This window comes from Atheta coriaria, unplaced genomic scaffold, assembly GCF_025399875.1.
Source record: "Atheta coriaria isolate IRGN ID8LTWV9N9 unplaced genomic scaffold, Caltech_Dcor_3.1 hic_scaffold_7_pilon, whole genome shotgun sequence".
NCBI lineage: Eukaryota > Metazoa > Arthropoda > Insecta > Coleoptera > Staphylinidae > Dalotia > Dalotia coriaria.
The window spans coordinates 7,375,942-7,403,934 of NW_027045449.1; the positions used below are offsets into that span (position 1 = coordinate 7,375,942).

Below are 27,993 nucleotides of genomic sequence, written 5' to 3' on the forward strand. Positions count from 1 at the left end.
GAAAGTTGTGGCTTGTGGCGTGCGAGTAAGTTCGTTTCACGGTTTCAGTTTAGTTGCGCTTCGGCGATGCGAACTAACGGACGCGCGACGACGTTGCTATCGACTTAGTTTAATCGTGCCTCCTCCGCGAGTCTAACGTGAATCGATTCGAGATTCACGCAAAAGTACGCAAAAGTTTTTTAAAAGTTGATCAAACTGCCACAATTAAATTTATTCAATGTGTGTTTATAGTTATTGGACTTCTTTACAAACGTGAAAGTTTTAAACTTTTTGGACCAACTTCTGCACTCCTTCATTTACTCTACGTACCAATTTGTGTTCAATTTATTTAATTAAACCTGGTTCACTGAAAAGGATTCAATATGCTCGTATTTGAGGTATGTGTAAATTTGTAAATATTATGATTTGTCATTGTTCGGTCAGTTTGTTTATTTAATGTTTTGTCGGGTTCGATATCAACTTGCTTAATAATGCAATATTTGTTCTCTGATTTCCTTGGTTTTCGCCTTTGTCTTCTATTAACTTGATATATAAGTTGAATTAAAGTACATCAAGTGCAACTTGATCATTAGCCAAATGAACTTTGTTTCTAATAGTCTACACTCGTATTAATTATTATTATCTATTCTTGTGGAATGACAATAATTTAACGTAGTGTCTATGTGCAATATACCTACGTGCACACAATTATTTATTGATTTATCTAATTAAGCCTGATTCGTAGTATATTTAATTGTATTCGTCGTAAGTTTATTTGATACCCATAGCTATCGATATGGGTTTTGATAACAAAGTAATTGTTTTTAGAATTAATTACATGTTTAATCATTTGTAAAACAACGTGTTGTCTTGGAATGTTGAAAAAATCCTATTCATTCATTTTCCCACTATTCATAGTCGTAAGCGGTATTACAGTTACGAGTAACATTAAACCTAGGATTCTTAGCACAATAGTCATCAATATGCATTAAATCACTCTTACTCACATGTTGGAGTTTGCACAAATGTTTATTATAATTACCTTGATAAATAGGTAATACGGGGAATGAATCGTTAAGTTGTAAAACAAGTGAATCATACTGAATCTCCCGTTAAATACTTTCTTTTTCTTTTCCTGCTACGAGCAATGAATTGTATGGAATCTATGACATGGCGTGACGTGTGCGAGTCGTAAACGAGCACGTGTGTTTTAGTCACTTTTGCACAATTTTGAATCGAACTAATATAAAATGTACAGTTTGATAATTTCAAAGTAAAGATTTAATTGTAATAATATTAGGTACTACCTTTTACTTTTGCAAGTTTAAAATCTATATGTAATTTGAAAGCTGATTACTATTACCAAGCATGTTTAACCAAAAATAGGTATTGTAAACTTACTTTATAAAAAAAAGTTGTAAAATTTAAACAAGATAAAATATGACAATCTCAGTTTCTTTATAATTTCACAATAATTTTGTACCCAAAAAATTTTAAATTTCAATGAGTCACAAACACAAATTTTCGAAATTAAATTCTAAGAAGGATGATACACCTCAGTTATGGTGAATGAATATGGAAAATGCATTTATTAATTGTGATGAATGTTGAAAGACGTTTTCAACATCAAGAAACGTCATTCAAGCATGAAAACAAAGACAATGTCTCACAAAAGAAAACGAGAATAAGATAGTATCGGTCGCGCAGCACCTTGAACTTAAAACAAAACGTGATTCACTTGTTCGCCCATTTACGAAAATAACACTTCGACACCGTGTGGTTGTCCTACGACACAACCTACGCGTTTCCTTCAATGCATCTTAGAGAATACGTTCATGTGCGAACAATATGTGTAAGCGCAGCGCAATTAAAACAAACTAATACCCATTAATGTAAGGCATTTATTTAATTGGTCGTGTAATTTACAATTAATATTAAACGAAATACAATGACCTCAATTTGAAACCGTCCACTGACATTAATAATATAATACAACACAAAATAGCGATCATGGAACAAGCACTTTTTAGAATAAAGAATGGAGGCACACTTTTTTTTTCAATAAATGAGTGAGCGAAATGGATTTAGCAAAGCGTTTAACTTTTTGTTGATATTTTTTATATTTAAAATTGGTTTATTAATAAAATATTGCTGCTCGAGGTGCAAAGTGTGCCAAATTTTTACCAGATTAACTATAGAATTAATTACATCGTTTTCTGTTGTTGTTTAAAGTGGCACAGATTAGGAATTTAGATCCACTTCGACACAGTACGATAAATACTCAAGGTTTGTGGTGGATAGTCTAGTGCTGATTATATTGTGCAATTGTGCATTTTTGTGCTGCTCCCGCATTTGAGATACATAAAACATAGATAAACAATGTATTGTGGAGGCAATATGCTACATACAAATTAATATTGTGTTTCATTCATAGCCTATTTTATTTATATCTTATTTGCTTATAATTGTACAATCATCAACAATCGAGCATTACGCTTGTGCATTGTGCTTGTTTCTTTGTGTACATGGCTTAAGTCATGCAGTTTGCATATCTTCACTTAACTTCAAGGCTAAATGGCGATGGTGCGTTGAATTTAAGATTCTAGGTGTACATTTGCATGCTGTTAATTATTATCGATTGAATTTTCTCAATCGTACCATATAATAAACATATAATAAAAATATAAAATAAAGAAAAAAACATGCTTGAATTATGGTAAGACTTGTTTTCAATGCCAGAATGTTATGATCGTCCCAAATACAGGAAAACGTGAAGTTCCATGTAAATAATCAGTCACTAAATATTCTTGTCACTACCTAATTTGGTGTAACACGGATATTTAAACCATATTATTTGTTAAACTGTCGCTATAAATTATATAAGTTACATGTAGCTTTATATAATCAAATTTTGAGAATTCTCTACCAAAATTTGTTTCAAAATTTCCAGCCTATTTTGTAATTACTGTATTGAATACCCTAATCTTGAAATTTTCCCCAAGTCCAGTTGCACGGCTTTGTACATTTATCTGCTTTCTCGCTGAAAATCCAATGATACCAGCAAATATCAAGTGGACGTGGGCCACGTGGTCGCGACCTGGATCGTGATCTTTTTCGGGGTTGGCCGCGATGTGGTGTTTGTGACCTTCCTCGCTGAGAGCTTGTAATTTTGCTTACCTCGCTCTTGAGCTTCGCTACTTCCAGGCGGAGTTGCTGGATCTGGTGCATCAGTTGCTCTTCCTGCGATATCGATGCTTCGGCCACCATCGGACACGTAGGGAGAACGCTATATATCGCGTCCGCAACTTCAGCCATGGCGGTCACCGATCTATCCAGCTGCATCTCCAACACTGTCTGATACTTCTTCGGAAGACTCCTCAACCACATCGTCTTTAACAGCTGCTCTGGGAAAAACATACCCGCGAAATACTGTAGTCGCCGTAGATAATGTGACGGTTTCTCATCGCCTATCTTCACGTTCGCAAGCAGCTCGCAGAGCTTCTTTTCTTCACTGGTTCTAACCCGTTTGATGAGCTGCTCTTTTAGTGTGCCGTACGAGTCTGCCGTTATCGGTTGCTTTATAATATCCCGCACCTCTGTCGTGTAGCGTGAGGGTAGTGCTACCACCACTTTTATGTACCGCTCCTGGTTGCTTAAAATACCATTCATCCTGAATTGCGATTCGACCAGCGCAAACCAAAGCTCCGGCTCCGCGGCGGTAAACTCCGGGAGTCTCTGCGAAGTTGTTACCGCTTCTTCACCATTCACTTGATTATTAGCCATTACGAGAAAGAATAATGTCACGCACCAAGTTTGTCCGGTGATTTTGATTTAGATCACGTCGGTGTCACTAATTTTGGGGATTTAAGTGTAACGTGCAACTAGCTTGCGAAATTTTATTAACAAAGAGACACTATGTTATTAAATATGCACAACCAAGAGTTTTGAGCAACTCTCAAACTGCACCTTACCAAATCTTGTATTGAACTGTACTTCTTCTTGATCTCCAAACTCCTATCTTTAGCAACTTATTGTAGGGGTACTGAGTAAAGGGAGGAGTTTGGCGGTTGTTGATTGGTTGAGTTTCGAAAAGGGTGGTTTATCGCTGACCGATCAATTTGACAACAGCGGTTCTTGGAACTTTGGATCATCTGGAAGTATTGGGAATTTCAAGAAATAAGGAATGGTGCAATATAATTATTTACGACAGTCTAAAGCAATAAAGTGGAGTAATTGAAGATAGACTGGAAATTTTTTGGATTTGGGAATTTTTATACATGTGTTTAGTTGAAGATTTTCATAAATTTAATGAAATTAGTTGTAAATAATTTGTTTTTGATGTATTGTCTTGCTACGCTGTATTATTGCATTTACCTGTTTTGGGTACTAAAAAAAAATTCTTAAAATGTGTCTAGGTCTATTATAATCTGTCAACTCTATACCTATTATGCATATTTCGCTAAAAGCCAATTTAGTTAAACTTAATTCACCGACATTAAATGATATTTCACTCAGCCCCAATCATCAAAAAAAGAACTGATTACGGAGTAGAAAATCGCATTGCAAGGTTTCTTTAAAGAATGAAGATATATAATCAAGCAAGCAGCACGATTGGATATGAATTGCTTACATGCAACAACGTTGAGCTTGAATTAGCCACGAGTTTAGTGGAAAAAGAATCTACGGAAAGCGACAAAAAATACCAAACTGAAACGGAAAACGCAAACTCTGAAAAAAAGAAGTGAATAAAGGGATGTGTAATTGCACGGGCATTAAAATCGAAGCGGGCACGCAACTGTGCTATTGTATGCACTCACGATACATTTATCTATTACATGTGCCTGTGCGATCGAAGGATATACTAGATTGTACATTCAAAACCTAGTTGAATGAGGCAAACATAAACGTGTATCCTTGATGGCAGTAAACTATAATAAAAATGGCTCATTATTGTGCACGTAATTCTCGTCCTTGGGGTTAACGCGTTTAATTTTTTATATTTATTATAGGTATCAGACATGGGTGGGTGTATTCGTAATGCAATTTATCGCAGAGAGAAACAATGTTATATTTTTAAACTGAATATAGCTATATTCAATTACTCATCAAAGTCTCATAAGTAGAAAGTTAATATTTAGTTATTACTAAAAGTCGGGAAATATTTGTGATTGGCAAAATTATCAAATTTCGTGTTGTGTTACAAATGCTAAACATCATATGCTAACTTCATTATCATTTGAAAAACATCACAATTTTTCATTATGTTAGTGCATCAATTTATTTGTTACTTTCAACCTTCAAATGAATATCACTAACTGAGAATTATTTTTGATATTTTATTGTTTGCAAACATGGGAATAAAAAATGATCAATACATGAAACAAAATGCCGCATAATGATAATGAAGTAGAAACATTAATAATTTTTGTGAAACAATTATGTACCACCTTTGATAAACAAAAAGTGGCCTATAACAAGGAATAGAAACGTTTTTATTAACATAATTTTGTGTCGGTCTCGCTGTTATATTAATGACTAGCAGGCAAAGTAACTCATTTTCGTTATTCTATTTTTACATCAACCTCCATCCACCAGCGTGATATTTCAAACACCACACCAAACTAATAACGCCCAGCAGATTTTTATTATCGACCGATTTACGATTAGCAGTGTGAAGCAATTGAATGTGTTGAATAAACATTACGAAAACATTTAATTGTACCGATCGTATGGTTTCACGTTGTTTTGTTTTTCTTTACACAGTCTTGTTTATTCGAAAAGTGTATTGATTAGTTTCCGATAGTGCTTGGCCGCGTGCATGTTAGGCATTTGTTTATCTATAGCTATAATACACATTATTCAAGCTACAATAACTTGGTCGCTTTGGATAGCGCTAGAACTATGCGTTGTTTGGATTAACAGTTCGCACATACTTTACTATGTTTGTAAATCGTCAAATTGTTTCGACATTGACATTGTTTGTAACGTCTGCTTACGTGTCTTGTTATCGAAAAAGAAAAAAAAAGGGAGAGTTATAGAAACTTTTTAAATTAAAAAAAAAATTATTACTTCAATATTCTTAATACGAAAAAAAGATATAGGTAGGCGAGTATTAGTCTGCTTAAAATTTAAAAATCTGTTCCAATAATCACAAGTTATTTGATTTGGGAAGTAGGTCAATTACCGTTGAAATCAGAAATGCACCGAATGATCATCGACTATTTGTAAAAACCGAATATTCGACCAACTTAGAGACGGTTAGTAGGCGATGCTAAATCGGAATGAAGTGCCGAATATTCAGTCAATTAATTTAAATACTTAGATATAGTAATTAGTATTATCATTGGTACGAGTATTATATTTGCCGCCAGTTTTGTTTTATTTAGGTACAGTCGGCAAAACTCATAGTATTTTATTTTTAGTTGATATATTTCTTTACTTACCAAAATTCTCGTCTGACTTAATGAAACGTATAAAATATAGGACTTAAGTAAAATTCGATAAGCCTAAACATTTAAATAGATAATTTAAATAAATATATAAAATGTCACATTCTGCAAATCTTAAATTATGCGTTAATGATCAGGTCGTTATCACAATTAGGACAAACTCTTAAAAAAAGTTAAAGCCGGTGAAATCGAATATTTAACATTTTTATCTGGTCGGTTAAAGTTTTTGATTATACATAAAGTCATATACAATCCACACCGAACTCAATAAATACGTTTATATCGCATTGACCAATCTCGTCGATTCTTACGACATTAATTTTATAATTTTACTTTCTTTTTGTCGTTAATTTCTACCGTAAACCTGTTCACAACATTGTATATTTGCAAATGTCTTTAATTTAACGCCACCAAGCCTGGTGGTAATCAAGTCAAAGTCAAGGTCTGTGTTTTCACTAACATCTCGACATCTCGAGACACGAATTATGGCTAAATACGAATACGAGCATAAGTTGGAAAGTCTAGAATATCTTATGAGCGTGGCGAAAGATGCCTGACGGGCGACCTAACAAATTGACTTCTTTGCTTCGACTAGCAGATGATCAACACATATATAAATTCTGTATGAATATACAATAAACTATTAATTTATTATGATTGATAAATATGCACGTGGCTTAATTTTTGCATATGTAGCTTTGACTAATTATATCTATCTATATGTGTGTATAAAATCCTCTAATTTGTTTTACGCTTCTTTTACAACTGATTGTAAAATGAAATTTAATGTTATTTTACTATGTAGGTAACAATATATTATTAATTTTATGATTGTTATTGATAGAATGTGTTGTACAGTTTTAATAAAAAGATCATATAAATTATCGTATGGATTTAATCAAATTGAATACGGTGTAGAAATTGCAAACAATGCCACTGAACGTGAAATATTGTTGATTCGAAATTTTCGAAAATCGGTTTCGTCGGATGCATTGCGGAGAAAGTAAGTAGGACAAGAAACACAAGAAGTACTTGTTTCTTTGCCAACTTGCATGGCAATGTTGGAAACTAAGTTTAAGTTCAACCAGTGACCATCCCAATACATACCTTATTTTATTTGTATATAAAAAAATGTGTTTAAAATTCTTAATTAACAATTAATTATATTTTATATGTAGTTTGTATCAATTTCTTTTATTGCTAATTGCTTTTTGATGTGTTTGATGTTAATTGAATTTACTGCAAAATTATAAGAAATTATTAGACATTCCTACAATACTTAAGACTTGGCAGATGGTAGTCGATTAAAAATGAAAATTAATCGCTATCAATACCTATATCAAGAATTTAAACGCGATTAGGAACAAACAACTTTCATCTTCTATTTACTTTCATCAAATTTCCAGATTGAAGCTACGATAACTTATTTTTAGTCGAGAGCGTTGTGAAGTTTATAACCAAATATCAAAAAATAATTATACCCAACATGGTGTTTAATAAGATAAGAATCTACTGATTATTTGTTGACATTCTCATAGTGTTAGATTTTACTGTGATTTTATTTTGTATTCGACGTTTTTGTTCCGTACATTCCGTTGTTTTCCAAACGTTGTCGCTTATAACTGGCATTTAAAAACAAATTTTAACTGTAAACTGTCGCAGTGAACCAACTTCATTCAATTACAATCGTTTTGGCAACAATTTCACGTGAAACTGCACATACCTTCAGTAATTTAATAGAAATTTGCTTTTGAATTCTCTAACGGTTTATACGATTACAATAGTTTTAACATTTGAAACAAATAGTTCAAACGATTTGCACACGTGTTTAATCAGATAGACTCAACAGGGATTAGTTAAAGTGTAAACAGTGTATAAACGAGGTTTTCTTGCCTTAATGAAGAATATGTGCTTTCGTTCTGAATACGAAAGAAGTGTGCGCAGATGTGAAAATAATAATTTATTTGAATACCTTAAAACAGACGACAGAAAGTGAAACTTGCTCATTAACACGTTTTGCCTATTCACATCTTAAAGCCGTAGCTTCAATTACAGTAGTTAAGACGTTGTCAGAAACAATGAGTTTTAGAATAATTTTACTTAGGTTTGTTGCGCATAAACTACTTTCTATAATAAAACATAAAACAAATCAAAGATGGCTACATACTCGTATCTACTCGTTATTTCTGACAACGGAGTTAGACAGACATAAAACATACTTCCGGTAAAATTTCGCTAATATTCGTGTGCTAATAATCGTAGTCGAAAATGAAACCGCAAGGTTTAATTTTAATAAGAATCATTGTACGTCACGGTGTGTTGAGTATTTTACACGGAGTTTTGTTTGACGTTTGTCAACTTTATTGTAACCATAATATTGTATCAATATAAATTTTGTAGACCGCGGAAATGTCTTTGAAATTTTTGCTCACTCCGTTTAGTAACAAGGACTTTTAACCAAATTATATTATTAAATTTAATTATAAAAATATTAGGCTGGAGGCATGCGTGTAAAGGTCGTGAAATTGACAAATTTAAACTTAATTAGATCTATTGTTCCTGTCCGATAAAAAAAAAAATTTAAACTAACGGTTTATTTAAATACACAAAAATGCGTCTAAGTTTGAACACACTTGCTAGTACAAGTCTCGCTAAAGTCACTTGTTCGGACAGTAAATAGTTCTACAAAGGCGATTGAACTGGCTGCGGCTAGACTATGCCGGAGCACCAGACTACTGCTTACGGTGTTTATCAGCTGATTTTCAGTTGTACGCTACATTTCTACACTATTCTATGTGAGTGACTCTAGCATTTGATTCGCATTGTACATGTGTGTGCACAGATACATTGTATAGCATAATGTATATGCAAAGCATTAGCATATGTTTTATTTAAATTGTGCAAGTTTTTTCGCCTTTCAATCAATCACGGACGGTGGGAATTGGAACACTTCGATAACCGTATTTTTTTTGAAATAGAACTTTGTATTTGGTTAACGTAGCTAATACATGTGATATATTAGTTTATAAGAATTGATGTAATTTAAGTTATATTAATATTTCAATTAGAGAAAACTTATTTTAAAATAAATTAAAAAGGATTAAGTTTTGAGTATTATGTTTAGTTTTACTAGTCTAATATTTTTTTGTAAACTGATTGACACAGTTATGAAATTTTACAAGAAATCGTTTATACCTTTTATAAAGGTAATTAACAACATAGATATATCTGTTAATAACTGCAGGGGGGAATTATGCAATTTGATTTAATGGATTAATTATGTTTGAGTGCACCGCAGAATTTCGAAGAATTAATCAAATTATGAACAGCTGCAACCGATTACCGATTGAAGCAATACTGTTTTTTTTATATAAAAGGAGATACGCATATTGGCATTACGTGGTTGCAAAACTTTCTTACGAGAAATGAAACATTTGAGGCGCTTCGATGATTTTTGCAGATTTTAATTACAGACATTAATAAAGAAAATAAAAAGTGATTTATATTCTAATATGAATACATTATCCCATCCAGGAAATTACATCTTAAATAGAATAAAGACACCTAAACAAGCATTCGCGATATAATTGCAAACTTAACGGAAATAATTACGTTTATCTATGATGCATTGATGTAATGGTCTGCATGTAATCGAATTATGAAGGCACTTAATTCAAACTCATTGGAAATATGCAAATTGGACGCTTTGGCTGGATGAAGTGCGTTACTTCCATATATCAGCAAAATTACAATGTTTTTTAAACTTCACACTTTCAGTTTTGATTATTATTTCCTGTAATAAGCGGACGAGTGCGGTCTTATCGATGATTTATTAAATAATTTAATCGGCAATTCTTTCGTTGCTGAATAATCATAAATATTTATAGTCAAATCATAATTGTTGGGTAAACAATTGTTATGCACGCGGAAGCGGTTAATCATAATGATTTTATGATAGTGCCTTTCTGTAAGTTTATGATCATACGCTATTTCTATAAACCTATGACATTTTGATTTACTACGGTGTCTAAAAAATATCACCTTTGGCACAGCTGGCGACGGAAAAAAACGTTGAGTTACGACAGTTTGCATTCCAGTGCCTTGCCTGCAGTTTGTTTACTGTTGTCATAGAAATGTGGAACTTGTTCTTTTATTAAAAATTGTTTCATTACAATATACCTACAACCAGGCGCTTTTGTAATAACACGTCTAGTGAACTAGATAATTTTATTATTATTATAATTAGTATTTTATTTAGTATTATAGTATATTTATTTTAAGGTTCTTTAAAATTTAATTTGTTGATGTAAAAGTAAAGTATATATATAGCTGAGGTAGATGGTAGATGATTATCTATTAAAACATGTAGATAAATATTTGCATGTAAAATTGCATTTTAAATATTTGTAACATGGTGGTCTACCTGCCGCCACTCTACCCTTAGATGGCTTCAACGGCGGCGGCGGCGGTTAGAAGTGCACGATGCTAGAGTGCCGTTTGTCGTCGAGTCATGCGCGATATGCTGCCATTATTGATCTTGGGTCCGCTCTGCTCCAGCACAGCGAACATCCATCCGCTGCGCTCCCGACAGGACCAAAAACGCAACGATCGCGAACGGGCCGACGCGCCGCAGAATACACGCGAAGCTCGTGGAAAGTAACGGCGGTGGCAACCACGACTAGTCGTTCGCGGCGCGTGTGCGGGGGCGGCAGCGCGTATGCGACACGATCACAACCACGCTGATTTGCTATGCGTTGCGTTGCCAAGCTACCGTCTGTGTCGTGCAAGATCTTGTGGTTATCGTTCGATTGCATGACTTTCGGGCGTTTAAACTAAATCATCGTGGTGTTGTCATGGGTGTTGCGATCGTCGTGGGCATGCTGCAGCAGCCCGTGGGTTTCGCCAAATGAGTGCATATCATACGTATCCCAGCCGCGGGTCGCGGACGATGGGCTGGAGCCGCGCCGACGATCCGGTATTCAGCACAATTGTTAGCGAACCAAACCGAATAGTTTATTACACCAGTAGCTGTCTTTATGTGCACTTATTATACGTCTTTTACTTGCACTGTAGACTATTTTTTATCGTCAGCTTTTGTTCTAATTTCTGCAATTTTCTGCTTTCTATGTTAGATGTTAACTTTACCTCAACGCAATTTGTGGTGGAAATTTTGCAATTTTAATGAATTAACGGATGTAGCCGTAAATTTCATTCACTGTTTTATTCATAAAGGACCTCGTAAAACCAGCTGAACCTACAGTTGCACCTCTGTCAATCCAATTTGTATCCTTTTGTAGCGGTGTATTTTCAAAACGTCTAGCAAATTGCATGTACCCTCCTCACAGCAGTTAAGGTTGGTGGTATCCGACATGCGCTCTGGATGTAGCTAGGCATGAATTCAAAGATGTTTCGCACGAAGCGAATGTGTTCCGCATCGTCTTGCCTACGCTAGTTCTTCCGAAGGCAGCGGTTGGCGGCAGCATCAGTTAGTCGTTAGTCTGCGCGTTCGTGTTGGCGTAACCACCTCCAGCACCTCAACTCCCTAGTGCCGGACATTTATGTGTATAGATAGGCCTGGACCAGTTTTCATTTTCTTTTTATGCCTGTAGAATAGAATTTAGTTCATAAAAAATAAAATATATCACGTTATATGCGTAAAAAAAATATACGAGTATTTTTTTTATGTTATAGTTTTATTAATATCATAAATCATTTCATAATTGAGTCATAATCTTTTGAATTTAAACCTATTAATATGTTACCAGATAACAGTGATTAGCAAAATTTAATCGTCGTATATGTGTAATGTAATGGTATGTGATTCTAATGGGAAGCTGCTTTACGCTTTAAATGAAATTCAAAAATTAGGTCAACCCTACTGTGGATTCTGGCCACGAGCTGGAAAGGTCACACTATTAAATATTACTTAGCATGGATAAAAGCATAAGTACACAACAATTTTTATAACCTCAAAAAATGTATTCAAAATTTGCGAACAATTTAGACATGGTTATGTTTCAATTTACTTGCAACTACAGTACCTAAGTAAAGTACTCGTAGTGTTGCGATATGTGATAATACCAAATGTTATTATTAACATTTTTTGTAAATAAACTTTACAAAAATTGCAGCAAAAGCTCGAATAGTAGAATATTTGCCAAAAATTGAAAATGGAATTATGGATTATATAAATCTTGCGGGTTTCATGTCACACGCTTTTAAAATTACGCTACCGGCTACTTCTGTAAAGCCGGAAAAGCTTTTTCTTCAGTAAAATTAGATTTCGTGTCGTGATAACGCGATAATTCGGAAGTAAAGCAAACTCACGCTCTTGAATTAATTCTTGTTAAAGTGGCAACAAAGACGCATGGAATTGTTTTCGTTAATTGTTGTTTGTTTTAGGGATTTTATGACCGCGTAAATGAATATTTTAATATTCGAATACGTCGTGAAAATTAAAATGACAACTAGAAAACAGTTTATAATTCAATTTAGAAACCAGGTTTGTTGCCATACACAGTTAAATTTACTGAGAATTATTTCTAGATTAGACCTATATTAAATTCTTTATCATTCCTTGGTACATTCATTTTTAATAATGCACCATTCTTGTTTCTTTATGATTTCCGCTCAGGTTATTATTATCTCATTTTGTTTTTATATAGTTTACTATTATATTAATATGGTATTACCTGTCCCAGGAACTAATTCTATAATTTTAAACACGCACACGTATATTTTATAGAACTAAACTTTCCCGAAATTATCTTTTCACTTTTAGTACAATTTTATTTAATGTCCGTCAAATGTTGCACTATAATACAGATATTATAGAGCAGTATGCTCAGTCTTTTGTATAATAATTAATATAATTCAAAGCGTACGTATTAATTATGCTTATTTTAGATATTTTAGAAGCTGTATATTTTTATTCATGTTTGCATTTTGTTGGAGTAATTTTTGTTATATGCTTTTGTTCTAGTATCGTGTACTAAAGCAAACGCTATATTTAACTAAGTACTGTTTGTATGACTTATTTTACGAGCGTGGATAACGAAAGTATAATATTTGAACATTTTTTAAATGCAATAACTGTAGACTAAAAATGCAAGAGGTTTGTTAATGTTTTAATTTAACGCTTCGAGTTTTACATAATATATGATCTTTATAAATTTTAATGAAGTCGATGTTTTACGTGACAAGTGAAAATTTTGTACTTATTTGCATGTAGTTACGCTCACAAAAATTCATTATTATCTGTGCATTATGACATTCCTTTACTGAAATACGTCAATTGTGGCAGCGCGTTTTATCGATGGTTGCGTTTGATGTCACATCAACGAATGAATCACCTATTACCATATTCGCATATTGGCAAACCCTCGCATTAAAACACGTTCGAAACAAGAAAAATAATTTGAATGATGGCCTTTGATTTAAAAAATACTTAGAAGGGTCGTTGTCCCAACCTCGACATAGTCCATTTACCTTTAATATCGTAAAAGTCAACGTCACAAAGAACCTCTCCAGACGATATAAATATTCTCCTCCAAGACTGTCAGAACATAGAGGACAATGTTTTGACAGTTTTAAGCTTTCAGAATCTATCATTATGATTGTTCTTTTTTTTTGGTAATTTAATAATATTTTAAAACCAAATGTATAATTATTAAACCATTAAAAAGTCGATGAACGACGTCGCCAAGTTCACAGACATCATATCTCAGCGGAGTCATTTTATTTTTTTATTTCGTTTATATCCAAAAACCCACGCTCTCGGTTTTCACATTGAGTCAATCCTGCGGCACAAAAGACAAACCGAGTATTCGACGTGTCTCGGCAGGTTTAAACGAAATTTAATACTGATACTTCTAAGAGATAAGTCTCATTTTCATTTTGAAGTTGACTTTGGGTTTGGCTCATTTTTCAGTAACGGGCAGACAGAAGAATTCTAGCCACAAAAAGCTGCCAAATATTTGGTTGCTAATGGAGCTCGTTTTTGTCCTCCTCTAAATCCCCTGACTCAGACTTCCAGTGCAATGGACTTGCCATTGTCTGCCGTACCAATCTCCCACCTACCCACATTCAAAATTGATGAAGATTTTAGCAGGGGAGACTGAAATTTCAACTTAGATGTTGTTGCTTCAAATGAAGACAGTTAGACTGTAGCGATTGTCGGGCGTTTTATACAGTTTTGAACACCTCGGATTGAATAATGCGAATTTAATCAAATTATCAGTGAATGTTGGACACGCGTAACACTCGAGGCGAATTCAAGCAAGCGAACAAAAGCCACAATTTCCTCTTCATTATACATCACTTTACCTCATTCCACACTAGTGTTATGTTCGCTATTTGTGCGAGGTCTATTCCTCTATTAGAAGCAACGCACACACAATAAGTACGAACTACAATAGCCATGTGTCTTGATGATGTCTCAGCACACTTGAAGTCTGGCCAATTATATTACATTATGAGGGGGGCATGCGACATACCTTGCTTTATTGCTAGTGCATGCCTGCTAATGAAGACGCTAATGATATACACATTTGCATATTGTTCATTTAATCATTATAAACTGTTACTGATGCCATATATGTGTGGTACATACGAGGACTCAGTCGTCAGCCTGCTTGACGGCAATATGTTTGTAAATAACTTCTTTCCCATTTTTTAATTGAGTCATAGAGTGACATTTAACAGTTCGTTACATTATTCCGATTTTTTGTTCTTAATAGTAAGACTGCACAAATATGAAATTTGTATCACCAAAATATAACATTATCCTTATTTGTAAATATTGAGTCAAAGAGAATTGAGTAATATTGGATATCACGCTATATTTTAAAAATATTGCAACAAAATAGTTATGTAATTGTATACTCCTACTGATGCCTCAGAATATAGATTGAGCAACCGTCATTCACGTAGGCAGGTCGTACTATTATAAATCTGCATATTATTTACAACAATATATTTACACAGCATCCTGATTTACTACTTATCATAAAAAGCTTTTCAGGCTATAATTCATGACAGAGAAATTGCACGATCAAGTCGAAACCTGATAAGAAAATAATAAATATGAAATCGACACAAGCATTTCGTATATAAATAAAATATATAGGTATATATAAAAATCAGATATTGAAAGCTCTAATGCTGAATTAATCCTACGATAAAGCTCTTTATCAGGATTTTTGCATGATTTCGTTTTTTGTATTTTTTGCCGAAACGATTTCAGCATTGACCCAAATGATCTATGCTCATGCTCCAGTTCACAGAATGCGTATTCGATAAGAATTTGTTTTGATATTTAAGACTCTCGCATCCCTAGGAAAGGAATGCTCTCATTTTAGAATTCTTCATTCATTGATTTTGCGCTTGGAACAAAAAAGTTTAATATTAACTTTATTCCTGTAACCTAATACAAACCATTTTCAAATAACATATAAAACCAAATTGAATGTTTAGAAAATTATTCTGTAGTCTTTGCCAAAGACGTGAATTCAGTAATCGTTGTTGCTAGGCTGCGTTTATGTTCATACCTCCGCATTGCGATGCCGAAGCATACTCTTAACGTCGTTTGCATGATGGTTACGTGAATTTTAGATTAAATTATATTTTCATGAATAATAACGCCGCGCTGGCTCGCCGCTTTGTTTGCATTGCATATCAACATGCAAACTGGGGTGAATGTCTTTCGACCGTCTTTTTGTTGTGTAGTGGAAGATTTTACGACTATATAATCACCCATTCAGAAAACAAAACAAAATACATAGTCTAGTATCAACCACAAATTCGCCTACAAATTAAAACTAGAATAATGTCCAATTAATTCTTAAATGTCAAGATCTGAAAACATTCTGCAATACATTGCGTTAACCCGTGATTACAATGCTGAATTAGGGAGGCTTTATATTAAGGATTACGATTCCATGGTTTCAATTTAATCCGGAGATAATTTTCATGAAAGCACGTTCATAATCTGTCTTTAAGAAAACATTTGAGAAGTTGAGCTTTTAAAATATCTTTGAAATTGCAAATTTTTTGCATACCTACAAGTTACTGACTTCTTTATGCACTGAAGTTACTTTAATAACATAGCTCACTACTGCTAAGGATTTAAGTGGTACCAAATACCGAACATGATACACGCGAGCTGCGCTTTCCACAATTTTGTTTGTCAGTTTATAATAATACCCTGATTTGGGTGTTTTGTGTTCAAGTTTTTCCATGCAGGTTCATGTTTTCTTCAATCACTTCTTACTTTGCCACAACTACTCATGTTGTAATGGAGTGCATTAGTTCGCAAGTAATTGTCTTTTTACGTACGTACGTACTTCAAGCGTTCCAGATATTCTCGAGTACTTGAACTTCTTGCATGTTTTGCAGTGGCATTTAGCTGATTTGACGCGTTATTGGAAGTAGGTTAAAAGAAGCAATTTGAACTCGCGATGCTAACGGCTCATCAAACCGATATACGAGCAAGTACTCGTACATATCAGAGTACAAGGGACAACTTTCTGAACCGTAAGTGGTTTATATATTGACAACACAGTTCCATACAAGAATCATCATCAAAAAGAAAGCAGCAATAAACTCTGAAATCTTTGATTCACGCGTGGGGCCTTGTTACAGCAATATTTGATTGGATTTGCGTTATTCGATGCAACTGAGTATATTAGCACTTGCATAAGTTGAAAATCGGCTTGCGCCATAACACGAGGTCGTAAAATTTTTGAACGATTCTGCCAAATTTCTATGTTGTAAATTTACAACAGAATACGAATGCTAACAAACATCTAACACACAAATTGCGATCGAATTTAACGGCGGAGATAGCGAAACCACATCAAATTGAAACATCACTTTTATAGGTATACGCATAAGTTTTATGACTTTTTTAAACTAAACGAGTGGATGTAGAAAATTCAAATGTGTTTCGTATTCTAGTATATTTAGAAATAAATCTGTGCATCACTGTCTTGATAAGACTTCACTGAAAGCTGTAACTCGTAACATATTAACATATTTTTAAACTCACAACAGTAGTAGGTAACTATTTTCAATATAAACTTTAATCTATAAATGTAGATTGCAATCCAATATTGCGAAACGTGGGTATGCGTATTTTCAGTAGCTCTCACTTTATGTTTATACACATGAAGATGTTAGAATATTCATAGATTTTATAAACATTAGATGCGCAAAACCAGATACGGTGTTCTGCAATCTGGTAAATATCACTTTCAACGATTTATAAATTATCACAGGAAATCCCATACACGTGTCGTTATTGGAATTAATTAAACTAATACTTTTATTACTGAAAATCATTATCAAGCAGTAATTGTATTTATATTAACCTTTTGAACGTGAATAGAACTAATAAACATATTGAACACGTGCTGGCGTTGCAGCTACACGTGCATTATGTACTTTATAAACAATAACAAATGGTTGTTTATTGTTACATGCAGTTTCCAACTGAAGTTTATAATTTATCCAACTGTGTTATGTTTACGCATGCGATGTAGTGTTTTAATAACTTGATAAACTTGCAGCTATTATTATTTACTGATTTTATATGATTATATTCTGTTGCAGAGCCCAGCTTCACACCATCACAAGGATGTTCTCACTAAATATGGGAAACCACAAACGTCTTCTGCTGCATCAGGCAAACATCTAAAAGTTTCTTCGAGGACAAGTCTCTCTTCATCGAAGTCATCCCTTATCAATTCTGAAGTAAGTAAAAACTTCGTTTTACAGGTACATTGATGTTTAGAAAACATCAACATCAAGAGTCAGTGAATGAATAAAATATGATAATGTTGCAAGAAGTAACACTTTCAATAGCAAATGAGTTTATAATAGCTTTTTTGCTGTAACTTGTTCTCGCGCTGAATGCGTTTTCAAATTGGGAGCTGTTATCCGATTTGAAACCGCCGCAAATGCGTTGGGCCTGAAAACATGAACAACAATGTAATTGGAATCATAAAAATAATACGTGTCGGGATATTAAATGAAAGCAAGAAAGGTCTTTTGTTGCTAGTTGCTGGTGTGACTGTGTACAGAGAGGAAACTGACTGGTCGTTGAGTCGACTTTCATTAACATAGAAATATTTAGGTACGAGTACTTATATGTGAAATGCGCTGAATGCGTGCGAAAGAAAACAACAAATAAGCAGGAACTACGGTGTTGAACTTGGGTAATTTATTATTTACAACAAAGTATGTATTTCAACAACAAAAAATGAATGAATGAATGAGTGGATGGTGATATCAACATTACAAATCAAATTTAATTTGATTGGGTTACCGACGAATCCCGGATTTTTATTGACTAAATGTTCTAACATAATAGAAAACGGGTCTGCAGAAAGCTTCTCCTAACCACTAGTTCTTTTTTTCTAATTTTCATTTATTTAATTTCATATATCAATTTGTGTCTACAATTTGTGGAAGAATGGTGCATGCAGATACATTGATCTTGAATTGAGAATAGTAATGTATTCAAACTTTTGAATCAACTTACACATTTGGCAGAGCAATGCAAATAATTTAAATGTAGATACAGTAAAGATGCCAATAATATTCACAAGGACATTTTGTTGATGCAAGGTAAAAACCTACACGTTTTGATCTTTTGTAAATGTAAAGTGTCTTGTGTTTCGTTTGCAAATATCTTTTATACTCAAATCAAAACTGTGACAAATTTATTTTAATTAATTATTTTAATGATAAAATTATATTACATTATTTGTTAGATATTTTATCATAAATGTCAAATGATGTTTTGCATTATTAGGTACCTGCACAATTCTGTTATTAACTGTCCTAGTATGGTGCGCGGAAGTAAATAGTTCTATTTATTGATTTAAACGTCAAAATATAGGCTTAACTGACATTTGGGCTTAATTAATTCGCGAGCATGACCCGTGGGCGACGTGTTTAGACCGTCAGAAACTGCGAAACTGTGAATTATTCAAATACATTCTTGCTCAAACGATTACCACTAACTTAACGTGACAACAATTTTATTGAAACGATTATAATATTCGGAAGCCTTAGGTTAAAAAATATTTACGGCCAATACCTATAAAAATTAATATAATGGATTATTAATTTGCTGACAAACAAATAAACATCCATTAGTTATTTTTTATCCGTCCAGCACTTAATAGATTGAAGGCATGATTGATGACACACTTCTTTTGTTTGTTATAGTTGCCGCATTTAGATCACGGCAAGTCGTCGGCGAAAATCAACTTGGGAATAAATCAGTCGACGATGACAAACTTCGGTGGTGTCGTTGGCGGCGACGGCAAAACGGCAACGACGCCTGTATCACCAGCCACACGTGATAGAGATTGCTTTCCGGCGATCAACAATAATTCACGCAGTCAGATGAATCTTACAAACAACAATAAGCTTGATGAAACACCACATGTGAACAAACCTCTTACACCTACAGGTAATTAGTGACGTAAAAGCAAAATTTTAATTCAATATTACATTATTTTTGATGACTGATATCAAATAACTGAAAAATAAGTTTTTGAAATTTACCGCACCAGTAAACCGTGCACTTGGGTGGTTTCTATGGTTTCTATCTCAAAATAAGCACTTGTAGCCGTGCATTAATTAACAAGCGCATATTTCCAGTAAAACCTCAAGGTATAATGTTATAAATGGAAACCCTTAAAAATAGCTGTGTAATACGATATTATGTACTAAAAATTGTAGAATTTCATTCAAATAACGCTGTTATCTCATATTTCCCGAATCACCACTAATGAGATATTTTGTGCATCAAGCTTTTTTATCTTACTGCTAGCCAGTTTATACCTACGTTATAATGAAACTTTAACGCACGTAGCTAACTGAATAAAATTTTGTAAACGAGCGCAAAGGTAGATTTACATGTTAGCATCGCTTGATTGAATTTATTCTTCAAGGCTGTGTTTCACTAATACCTGCGGTTTGAAAATTTGCAGAGGCATTAAGATTATATGGGGATTGCTTAACGGAGTACGAACGCACCGAGATTGAAAAGTACTCCAAGATCTGGTACTTGGGATTGAACGCGTGTAAAGTCATTGGAGGTTCATGCAACTCTGGTTACGACGATGCTAGCGGAAGTTATGCTAAGGTAAGATTTCCAAATACATATTTATATCAAACTAGACTTATTATTGAACTATCTCGAAAATTTGTTAGAATGTAATATTTCAACAACTTCAGGAAGTTAAATGTTAGTCAAAATAAACAAAGAAAATCTAGGTGGATGAAAACCCAAACGAAAAGTGGAAATACCGCATTAACATAGATTCAAACGACATGCATAAAACTACTAAATGAATACGTCACGCAATGGGTGTATCATAGAAAAACGATTGAACCTACACGACCAATCATAATTTTCAAGTTTTATTAGTTTGGTTCAGATGTTCTGTCCCACTTTAAGTTATATGCATAAATTACATGTTTTGCTTTACTTTTTAGTTTCTCCGTCTGCCATAATTTCTAATTTTCCTAAAACTAATTTTATTAATTAGTATGAAACGTGTTTATATGTTTGTAATTCCGTAGGTCATTATGTCGGAGTTATATACATAGATTAATAGCGATTGTTGTTTCTAAAAGTTTTAACATGCTTTGTAGCGCTGCATGCAGATATTTTCGGCCTAAATATAGATTATCGTATATAGCCCACAAAAAGTCGGATAATAAAAGTTAAACGATACAATTTGCACGATTTAGAAACTATTTTTAACCACCCGCAGTCTATTTTTACTTTCTATTCTTGTAGGCTTCTTTTAACTATACACATTTTCAGTGCAAAAAGGAACACTGGCTTTATGTCACCTCCATCATTTCAGTTTTACTACAAATATTACTTGCGTGGTATCCACATTTATTTATGTACTCCCAGCTACCTAAATATTCATGAAATTATGAATAAACCAGCACCAGCTCCTTTGGTGTTTACACATCGACAATCAACATATCAGAATAATTATAATTAGCCGACTATTCAATAACTAACATCCCACGATGCTGAGCGTTGATTTTATAAGCAAGATTGAGACAGAAGGCAAACATTGGTGAAACAAGTAAAATCACTGATGCCTTATATCTATCTATTTATTAATATAAGTAAATATATAAATAATTTTGAATTTATACAAAAAAATGTTAATCCCGTAACTTGCAAAAGCTTGAATTCCTCTTATTGCGACGCCATTAAAGATACTTAAAGGATATATCTTATATACTCAGATGAATTATAATGTGGTGCATAAAATCTAATGAATAAACATTGCAATATTAAAATTACTCAAGCATACATACATGAAGAGCGGATGTTATGCAATTTTCAATTAAAGTTTTGCAATCGGTTGTCAAATGTAAATTTAAGAAAAAAATATCCAAGAGTATAACTACAGAATAATTTACCTAAGTAGTTTATAAATTTTAATTAATAAATATTTCTTCACTCAGAAAATTGATTCGATAATCATAAATATTTCTTATTGATAAATTGTAATTGAGTCATTAGTCATTGGAATGCGACGTAATTATGTCAAGTAATTAATACACTTTGTAAATTGATGCGGCAGTATCTGCACCTACTGAAGGCAGCCTATAACAGTATTCACTTTGCAATTTTGCTATTAATATTAAATGAGTTTAACAATACAATTATAATTTTAAAAGTTCCTATGACTCAGGTCGAGTTATGTGAATCTATTAAAATTATTTCGATTCAAAACTATAAAAATCAAGAACGCCTCATTGCCAAGTAGAAGCGATACGTTTGTTGTAGAATAAATGTATAAACAATTATGAACGTTTATGATTTTAATAACATTGAATATTTTGGGTGTTCAATGGTCAAGTGAAAGTCTTCGTGTTGCATGCAATGGGTCTATCAGTATATGATCACGATTTTATTTTCATGTTTATGTTCGATAATTGTACGCTCTCGGTTGTTTCTAGGTACTGAACGATCATATCGGCTACCGATACGAGATTCTCGAAGTCATCGGAAAAGGAAGCTTCGGACAAGTAATCAAGGCAATGGATCACATGACCAATAAGCCGGTGGCAATCAAGATCATTCGCAACAAGAAGCGGTTTCATCATCAGGCACTAGTAGAAGTGCGCATTTTGGAGCATTTAAGAAAGAAGGATAAAGACGGCAATCACAATGTCATTCACATGCTTGAATACTTTTATTTTCGAAACCACCTTTGCATCACCTTCGAGCTCATGAGGTACGTAATCACATCCAATGTTTGCATGCAATGCATGCATGCGATCATTACTCTGCTAACATTCGTGTTTCGTCCATCCTTGCAGCATCAATCTGTACGAGTTGATCAAGAAAAACAACTACCAGGGCTTCAGCTTGAACTTGATTAGGAGGTTTGCTGGATCTTTGCTCAAATGTCTGCGTTTGTTGCAGAAGGAACATATAATTCACTGCGATTTGAAACCGGTAAGTTGATGAAATTATGGGTTGTTTATCCATCAAATAAAATTGATAAAACAGAAAAATAACAACTAAGCAGCAGGAATGCATTTTGTGTGTGTATATCTATTCCATCAGCACGCATTATTGATTCAAATCATTTTTCTACTGACATGGAAGAGCATTATATTTGCCCTCGTAGCGTTATAGATTTTATATCGGTGAATGGCAAGTGACAAAGGAAGCCAGTCTCGTAAAATTAAGCTTTTACTGCACTGCGAACCTGTTATTGACATACAAACTAAACCACCTACAAATTTCTATTATTAGTGTTCCTGCTTTTTGTATGAAATAAGAATTCATGTCAATGTTTCGAAGGCGAAATAATTTCTAATAGCATACTAAAACCAATTTACTAACCATCATAATCACGATAATCAACGAAGCAACTGCTAAAAAACACGAATATAAGTACTCTTACAAATATTAGTTAATGAAAACGAAACTCAATAATTAACATGTATAATTACTGCGCAAACTGTAGAAGAAGTTAACAAAGAGCATAACGGCGAGACCAGACGCAATATACGAGTATACGCCATACTAGGAATAAAAGAAGAAAAAGTTAGCGCAAAAGGAAAAGTAATACACGCTCTAATTCGCGAGCAAACCGCGGTGGATGCAACGAGATCGCCGATTGTAACGTTAGAATCGAAGTTTATGCATTACAATCATTACATTAACAATAATAATCACAACCGCAGTCATTAACTACACATATAACAAACGACAGATAGAAATATGTTTTATATACGGTAACTTTATAGTCATTGCACATGATAATTGCGTTTTTAATTACTTTCTGCAAAGATTTGTATTAATAATTATATCATTTATTCAAGTGAAATTACTTTAATTTGAGGGAGTACGTTTTGTTTCTCGTCCGACTTGCCGTTAATAAAACGCATCGTCAGGCATCTCGAATTAATAGTATATTAATCTATTGAAAGTGTAGGAGAATAATATAGGTAGTAAAGTAAATGAAGTAAAGAATAGAATGATAGAGTAAAGTGAAGAATAGTGTATTAAATAAATAGTACCTATATTAAAACAGGAAATCAAATTAATTTTCCATTAGGCAGGCGGTGCCATCGATCAGTAATTAGGTATATGATGGAAATTTATTCTGCGTGATTCTATAATTAATCATCAATCAAATCAGAAAATTTTGTAGAAGGCTATTTATAGATGTTTTAGATGAAGTTATTTAAATTATAATGGGAAATATGTGATATTCTTACGTGTTTCGCTTTTTATATCAAATCAAATCTATTACGAATTTTCATTTACTTCTTACATTAATCAAGTTTTTATTATTTTATTAATAAAATTTTATTTATTATTATATTTCTTTAATTTTGTCAAAAGAACATATACTAGAAGAAAAAATGAAAACAATTTACTTTGTCTAGTCAACGAGTAATAAATATACTTCTACTTGCTTGTTGAAGCCATAAATTGTGCTTGCGTGTCGAACGAAAAGGTTTTCCTTTTTCTTTCGTTTTGCTGTTGCGTTATTAGTTCCTTTCGGTTTCATGACCAACAATAATATGAATGCACTTTTCATGCAACACACAACTTATCGTATTTGCTTCATTCCGATTAAAACAACTTGCCATAATTATATAAATAAATCAGTAAAAACTACGTAACGTGTATTTACGATCAGCTAAATCACTTCACGGAACTATTTAAGTTCATACGAGTGGCTAGACCTTGTTAGTTCTTGTGTTCATATTGTGTCATTTTTTGAGTAAAATTTAATCTTAGTTTTAGCAAATACAAAGAAAAAAGCAAGTTTATCTAATTATATACCCGTTACTTATTTCCAAGCAATTGTGTTTTTGTTTGTTAATTTGGTCGTGATTTCTTTGTCCGACTTGCTTACCGCAACGCGCTCAAGTTTACATTTTGTTTCATAAGTTAATTTTGTTTTGGGGGAAATGAATCACTGTTGCATACTTCCTCTACGATAATAAGCGAGCATTCTACCGTTCACAACACGAATGCATTTCTAACATAAATCAAAAATGGCACGACATAAAAGTTTAGAAATATGTTGATGTTTATAACTTAAATTCACGAATGATTTTTATTGTATATAATAAATTTAAAAAGTCCAAAACAATTTACAGGCAAAAATGGTATTTTACATCTAAAAAAAACTTTTTTGTTCTCCAGGAAAATGTGCTGTTACAACAAAGAGGCAGTTGTTCGATAAAGGTCATCGATTTTGGAAGTTCCTGTTATTCAAATCAAAGAGTATACACGTACATTCAGTCACGATTCTATCGTTCACCGGAAGTTATCCTCGGTTTGACTTACGGAACAGCTATTGACATGTGGAGTTTAGGTAAAGTTTTCTGCACATTACATTAAGGTGTACCTTAGCGGAAATTTTGTCTCGGAGATGTGGAAGCAGAACCAGGACGTTAATTAATATTTAATTATAGGGTGTATTCTTGCTGAATTATATACTGGGTATCCATTATTCCCTGGTGAAAACGAACTGGAACAATTAGCCTGCCTGATGGAAGTTTTGGGAACTCCATCCGAAGAAATCATCAATGCTGCCACAAGGAAAAGATTATTTTTTGGTAGGAATATATTACAATTCTGTTAGCAAAAGGTTTTTTTCAAAAGTACAAGAGTGTAATATCTTTTTTTTAGACTCGCGAGGTAATCCTCGTTGCTTAACAAACAGCAAAGGCAGAAAACGCAAGCCTGGCTCTAAGAATCTTGCCATAGCGCTTCGATGCAACGACACGTTTTTCATCGATTTTATCTCAAGATGTCTGGAGTAAGTTAATTGCGATGTTGAATGCTAAACATACTTCTAACTTGTGTGATAATGTTTGTAGATGGAATCCACGCAAGCGGATGACACCTGAAGAAGCATTACGACATGAATGGATTTTATCTGGGACTCGCCAGAAATCGCCGTCGAATGGGGAGTCCTTGCGCCATTCGCAATCCGAGGCTAGCGTTAATCAAGAATCGTCCTCTTACTCGTCGAGTGGAGCATCGAGCAGTTACTCCCGACAACACTACAAATGTGTCGTCGTCAAAAGTGATAAATTATTGAAGGCCAAAATTGTAGATAGTAGCAAGCTGAATGATAGCACGTCGGTCGATTCGAATCTCAACGATTCTGGCACTTTCCTGCCGCCGATTCTCTAAAATAACAGGAAGTTAGCCATAAGTAAATGCGGAGCGAGTTAGTCAACATATAAATGCATAACGCTTGTTGAGCTGATTAGTAGTTAGTAGGTACACACGAAAGTCATACATGATCTGAGAAACATGAAAAGACTTAAAAACGACTTACATAGCAAGAAAATTTGCAAAACACGAAAAAGACCAAACGAATACTTAAAAGGACCTACAAACGAAACATATTACAAAGTATTAAAAAAAGTACTGTGGTAGTTCTTCTTATCACCAACTTAGTTACGTTTAGGCAATGTCATACGCGTTCAATATGATGTCGCAAGTCATTCAACCTAGAACAATCATGAAATGATACCAGTACGAGTTAGTGATCAAAAGTAATTTGACACATTGACTCGTTCAGTAAGTCAATCCATTTCCAAAACAATACACATGTGTGGTTGATAAATACGTTATCGAATAATAATAATCACTAGGAATGTATTGTAAGAAATAAAGTATGAGTATTTAACAGGAAGAAAAGATAAATATTTACGTGTAGCATAATTTTCATAAAGAGTTGTTTGTGACTGATGATATAAGAATGACTAGAAACAAACAAAGTATTAAGTGAAGCCTAAAATATATAGCTATAGCATGTTGCTTGTTGCTTATTGATTCTATACGAATGCTGTTTTAAAAGATAAATATTCAAGTGTTTACAAGAAGATATATGTCAATTTTACAGGACTTCAAACTCCGTTATGCATATTAATTTACTTCTCTTTATAAATTGATTCTTACCATTAGCACAAAGTAAATTTGACATCAAATTTATTAGAACTAGTTTGATATCTGCGTGACAACATATTATCCATTAGTAATAAAATAAATAATTAATATTGTGCAAAATCAAAACAAATAGCATTGTTAGTGAAAACAGAGAAAACGCCTTGAGTAAGATATTATTATTAGGAAATGCCGCTTAAGTTGTATGCAATTATAAACTTTTGGAAAGAGAGACACTTTAATTAGTTACACGATGGAAAGTGTATATTTATATTATTTTCTAAATAATGCTCTCTTATTGGTTTAATTTATAACGATTTAACATTGATTATGCCCTTTACCAAACCAATTAATTTTGAAATTAAATTAATAAAAAACATAGGAAACTGCATCAAAAGTTAGAAATATCAAAATCGAATAACTCTTACGTAACACTTGCAAATAACAAACAAAGCCAAATTTTAAAAAATCAATTAACAAAGTTTACATGAATTACTTGAAACCATGTATATCTATGCAAAAGCTATTACGATAAAGAAATGTACTGAATGTACTCTGTAAATGTATATTAAGATAATTTTGGCAGATATGACTTAGGACAAGATCATCTAAAGAGATGATAAATCAAAGAAAGCTTATTGTAGAAATTCAGAAAAAAATTGAATCCCCAATTGTGATATCAACTGATAATATTAAAGTAATATTGTAATATTAATCTAATATATATATATATATATAATTCCGTTATGGATTTGTAATAAATTCTACTAACCAGTTTTGTTAATTATAAATTAGATATATCTGTTTACGAAATTAATTTTATAACTAGACAATTTAGTTTTGTTTAATATGATCACACATGATATGTGTAAAAATGTAGTACCCTGGCCTAGACATTGAAATCGATAAAATTTAGTTTGTAATAAGTAAATCTATTAACAAGTCGAAAACACGATTATGAAATCTTATTATTCAGAAAATGTAATGTTTCTATTCTATAGTGACATAACACTAAAGTTCGTGTTTAATCCAATCATACAATGTGTGCATTAATTGTAGAATAAATTAAAAGATTCATAGAAA

At 33.1% G+C, this 27,993-nt stretch overlaps 1 protein-coding gene across 4 annotated transcripts; it reads left to right on the forward strand.

Annotated features, from left to right (window-relative positions):
* Nucleotides 1–12: 12 nt before the first annotated feature.
* LOC135795901 (dual specificity tyrosine-phosphorylation-regulated kinase 4-like) lies at nt 13–27,993 on the forward strand. Of its 4 annotated transcripts, XM_065307712.1 has the most exons (11): nt 13–164; nt 232–377; nt 18,039–18,179; nt 19,662–19,908; nt 20,432–20,586; nt 22,437–22,714; nt 22,800–22,938; nt 25,153–25,324; nt 25,425–25,568; nt 25,642–25,771; nt 25,833–27,993. In XM_065307712.1, the coding sequence occupies exons 2-11, from the start codon at nt 363–365 to the stop codon at nt 26,149–26,151; spliced, it is 1,740 nt and encodes a 579-aa protein (XP_065163784.1). In that variant the 5' UTR covers nt 13–164; nt 232–362; the 3' UTR covers nt 26,152–27,993. The 4 variants fall into 4 exon arrangements, with proteins under 4 accessions (XP_065163784.1, XP_065163783.1, XP_065163781.1 ...); XM_065307711.1 differs by having other exon boundaries at nt 38–377; XM_065307709.1 differs by lacking the exons at nt 13–164; nt 232–377 and adding an exon at nt 11,032–11,418.

Coding starts and splice junctions, on each gene's coding strand:
- LOC135795901 (XM_065307709.1), top strand. CDS start 11,335: ATGAGTGCATATCATACGTATCCCAGCCGCGGGTCGCGGACGATGGGC. Junction 20,587..22,436: donor CTAGCGGAAGTTATGCTAAG/GTAAGATTTCCA, acceptor GGTTGTTTCTAG/GTACTGAACGATCATATCGG. Junction 22,939..25,152: donor TTCACTGCGATTTGAAACCG/GTAAGTTGATGA, acceptor TTTGTTCTCCAG/GAAAATGTGCTGTTACAACA.